The sequence below is a fragment of the Acanthisitta chloris genome, unplaced genomic scaffold (genome assembly GCF_000695815.1).
Source record: "Acanthisitta chloris isolate BGI_N310 unplaced genomic scaffold, ASM69581v1 scaffold9037, whole genome shotgun sequence".
NCBI lineage: Eukaryota > Metazoa > Chordata > Aves > Passeriformes > Acanthisittidae > Acanthisitta > Acanthisitta chloris.
This window is the reverse complement of record NW_008683134.1, coordinates 765-5,461: the sequence shown is the minus strand read 5'-3', so window position 1 is coordinate 5,461 and position 4,697 is coordinate 765. Positions and strand designations below refer to the sequence as shown.

Genomic DNA, 4,697 nt, shown 5'->3' with positions numbered 1-4,697 from the left:
GTAAGGATATCGGGTACAACATGACCAGAATGCCGAACCTGATGGGGCACGAGAACCAAAGGGAAGCTGCCATCCAGCTGCACGAGTTTGCCCCCTTGGTGGAGTATGGTTGTCACAGCCACCTGAAATTTTTCCTCTGCTCGCTCTACGCTCCGATGTGCACCGAGCAGGTTTCGACTCCCATCCCAGCCTGTAGGGTGATGTGCGAGCAGGCGAGGCTGAAGTGCTCCCCTATCATGGAGCAGTTCAATTTTAAATGGCCAGACTCCTTGGACTGCAGCAAACTGCCCAACAAGAACGACCCCAATTACCTGTGCATGGAAGCTCCCAACAACGGGTCTGACGAGCCACCCAGAGGGTCCAGCATGCTGCCACCCATGTTTCGCCCCCAGCGGCCCAGCAGCGGCCACGACCTGCAGCAGCACAAGGACAGCCTGAGCAGAACCTCCTGCGAAAATCCTGGCAAGTTCCACCATGTGGAAAAGAGTGCTTCCTGCGCGCCGCTCTGCACTCCGGGGGTTGATGTTTACTGGAGCAGGGATGACAAACAGTTCGCTGTCATTTGGATTGCCATCTGGTCCATTCTCTGCTTCTTTTCCAGTGCTTTCACCGTACTCACTTTCCTGATAGATCCTCAGCGTTTCAAGTACCCCGAGAGGCCCATTATCTTCCTCTCGATGTGCTACTGTGTCTACTCGGTGGGGTACATCATTCGCCTCTTTTCAGGGGCTGAAAGCATTGCCTGTGACAGGGACAGTGGCCAGCTCTATGTCATCCAGGAGGGACTGGAGAGCACTGGCTGCACCATTGTGTTCCTGGTCCTCTATTACTTTGGTATGGCAAGTTCCTTGTGGTGGGTAATCCTGACTTTAACTTGGTTTCTAGCAGCTGGGAAAAAGTGGGGGCACGAAGCAATCGAAGCAAACAGTAGCTACTTTCACTTGGCAGCCTGGGCCATTCCGGCTGTGAAGACCATAATGATCCTAGTTATGAGAAGGGTGGCTGGAGACGAGCTGACAGGGTTGTGCTATGTTGGCAGCATGGATGTGAATGCCTTGACGGGGTTTGTACTCATTCCTTTGGCTTGTTATCTAATCATTGGCACTTCTTTTATTCTTTCTGGGTTTGTGGCCCTTTTTCATATCAGGAGGGTGATGAAAACAGGTGGAGAAAATACCGACAAGTTGGAGAAACTTATGGTCAGGATTGGTGTCTTCTCAGTCTTGTATACAGTGCCTGCAACTTGTGTGATAGCTTGCTATTTTTATGAAAGACTGAATATGGATTATTGGAAAATTGTGGCAACTCAACAGAAATGCAAGATGAACAATCAGACTAAAAATTTAGACTGCATGATGAATAACTCTATTCCAGCAGTAGAAATTTTTATGGTCAAAATTTTTATGCTATTAGTTGTGGGCATTACTAGTGGTATGTGGATCTGGACTTCCAAGACTCTTCAATCCTGGCAAAATGTTTGTAGTCGACGATTAAAGAAGAGAAGTAGGAGAAAACCTGCAAGTGTTATTACCAGTAGTGGAATCTACAAAAAACCTCAACATCCACAGAAAACTCACCTTGCAAAATATGAATCGACACTACAACCACCCACTTGTGTGTGACCGGGTTTTAGAAAAGACTCTGTCTCACCTTACAGACTTACAAATGTCCACAGTAGCAGTCAGAAATGAAAAAATGGTGCTTTCTTTTGTCAGAACAGTTTAATATCTCAAGGCACAAAAATATATCACACGCTTGAATTCAGGACCTGGTGAAAAACTGAAGGTAAATGTACTTATGGAAAGGTTTTCAGTGAAAGAAATATTGTGAATTAAAACAGTCTATTCTGTTACTAATTTGTAGTTATATATTACATCCAGCCTTCAGATTTAAAAAAAAACCATAAAAACACAACAACAAACACCTATTTAACTTTCTCATGTAGCTGAGCTGGATTTCCTTCAGGTTTCTAAGTAACAAGGTATAGTCAAGTTTTATGGAGCAATGATTTGATCTGAAAAGTGCCCAAGTGAGCATTGTCTCTTCAAGGACACTAAGGTCCCAAGGAGGCCTATCCTCAGTAAGGATCCTATCCATGCAAACAACTTCCGTGCTAACTTTAAAATCCTTTACAACTCATCTCAGCCTAGTGGGTTTGGAGTGCCTAAAAATAGGTTCAATCTATAATGCTCACCAATATTCTTTCACCAAAAGAGAAACTTCCTGCACCAGACACAAACTTTGTGAATAAGAATAATGTGCAATACATTTTTTTTTCTTACCATGACATGAAAAGAGAAACAAGTATTTTGCTGTACATAAAGACAACAAAAGAAATCTCTTAACAAAAGAACTAAGAGGTCTAGTCCTCAGAAACCCTTTAGTGTTACATTTTGTGGCTTTTTAATGGAAATCAAGCCAATGTTATACACGTTTGGACTGATTTGTGCAAAAAAAAAGGGGGGGATCAATTCAAAGAGACCCAAAGGGCTTATTGACTCTTTCTATTGTTAAACAAATTCTCACTATGAATAGATCAAGAAGCACTAGATTCTGCAAAGGGAAGCTTTGTATAGAGTGATGCTCTTTACTGTGCTGGGGGTGCACAGTTCTGTGCTGTATATATTTGTAATATACAATTATTTTTCATGCTCCACTATTTTATTAAAAATATGTTCTTTAGTTTGATAATTTTGTGTGCTCTAAACTTTCTCTGATGTGCTTTGCAGTTAATAAACTTGTTTGCTCCGTTCTTTGATAAAAGCACACTTGGAATATAACAGTTGTTGTTACACTTGCCTGCAAGTATAAGCAGAGAGAACAGTGATTTACTCCAAGGAAATTGCAAGTTGGAATTAAATAAATGGATTTGGAAAGGTGCATCTTGCTGTGAGCCTCTACAACTGAGAGAACTGAATGGGAAGAAGCTTTAGAGATGTGAAAAAGCTGCAGTGATGGAGAGTAGTACCATGTTTACAAAGCACTGAGATTACAACAATGATCCTTGGTTAACACCCCTTGAAAATTTGCATAGGCTATGTTCAGCATGTTAAAGATAGCTGGCTCACTTCACACAGCTTGAATACAATTCAGCCTCTACTCTTCAGGGAATATTTTTCCCCCTTCTAACACTGCTGAAAGTATCACTATTATTTGGGAAAAGCCTTAGGAAAATGCAAATGCAGAATTTGAATACTACTTTAGGAAAGTTATCTGATAAAGTGGTAAATAGGTGTTGGAGAGGTTTTTAGTGGAGTATGATTTTGTATGAACCTCAAGTTTTCCATGCAGTTAGGTGACTAAGAGGTTGTGTGATCACCTGGTGAGACAGGAATAGAACCTCATTTTCTCACCCAGCCTGTTCTAGAAATCCCTTTGTCAGGTGTCCCATCACAGAAAGAAGAGAGGTCTTAATGGACTTGGGTAGCGTGAGGATCCCTGTGACAGTCATCTGCTGCCTGGGAACTTGACAACAAAACGTTCTTTATGACTGCTCTGTGTTTTCAACTTATCTCTGCAGTGTGACAGATGAATTTTTGCCTTCTTGTCCTCTTTTTAAATGTTTCCAGCAATGATCAAGAACTTGAATGACAGAAATGATGTCATGGGTATTATTAATAATCTTGATGTCTAAAATGTACATATGCCAAGCAGCTTCCAATATAAAATTTCTCTTTTAGGGGTAGAGAAAAAATTTCTTTGCTCCTTTGTGGCTGTGTGCCACTGTTTGCTACACAGCTCTAGGATGCCCTGGAAGTGAATCCTGTGTGAGGACACCCTGCTGGAGCCAAAGTAGGACACTGCACTAAGCAAATCCACTTTGGACACTAGTGAATTAACACCTGTGCATCTCTCTGTCTTCTGGTGAAGATCAACTGGATTAGACCCTAGGAAATACAAACTTTTATAATAACCTGTGTATTGCAAATTGCTACAGGAACTCTTCAAGTATGTGTTTTATTATTGTGTGTGTCACCTTGGCAGGAATGTGTCTGCTTCACACAAGCTTAATCTCTAATGTAAAGGTTAGTGCTGGTTTTGGTAGGGACAGGTTTGTTTAGAGAATTGTTTCAAGCTTCATTCTAAAACACATTAGTCACTGAAATAAACATCTCACTGTTTTCGTAGGCTGTAGGAAATTATTTGCTTTCAGTGTTGATGATGGAATTCTTACAGTTTGCTACTAGGGTTCTGGAAGAGAAAAATAATGAAGAAAGATGTTCAGTTTGGAGTTTAATCAGTTGTCAGTTTAGGCCCTTCATTGTCACCAGTGCAGAACTGCAAGTTCTTCTATCAAAATGCCAAATATGAACACTTGGCTAAATGCATCATGTTACAGAGTATTGCTAACCTGGAAACTAAGGATTCAGATTCTATTTCATGTTTACAATTGTTCAGGAATTATTATTTAGGGGGCTTTTCTGGTAAGTAAATGAGATTCTTAAGTATATAATGATTCTAATTGCTTGACATCAGGATTAGCACACTGTAAGTGCAGCAGAGTGTAAGGATTGTCTTTAAGGGCATCTTAAGGACTGATGAATTCAGATATTGCACTTCTTACTGTCGTGCAGCAGAGTGTAAGGATTGTCTTTAGGGGCATCTTAAGGATTGATGAATTCAGAAATTGCACTTCTTACTGTTCACAGCTCCTAACAGTCTTAACAGTTGAATACTAAAGCTGCTGCTTAAGGAAT

At 41.0% G+C, this 4,697-nt stretch overlaps 1 protein-coding gene across 1 annotated transcript; it reads left to right on the top strand.

Annotated features, from left to right (window-relative positions):
• The first annotated feature begins 8 nt into the window (after positions 1-8).
• Positions 9-1,704, top strand: FZD10 (frizzled class receptor 10). Its single transcript, XM_009078798.1, has one exon. It carries the CDS (start codon positions 21-23, stop codon positions 1,620-1,622), a length of 1,602 nt encoding a protein of 533 aa, XP_009077046.1. The 5' UTR covers positions 9-20; the 3' UTR covers positions 1,623-1,704.
• Positions 1,705-4,697: the final 2,993 nt, after the last annotated feature.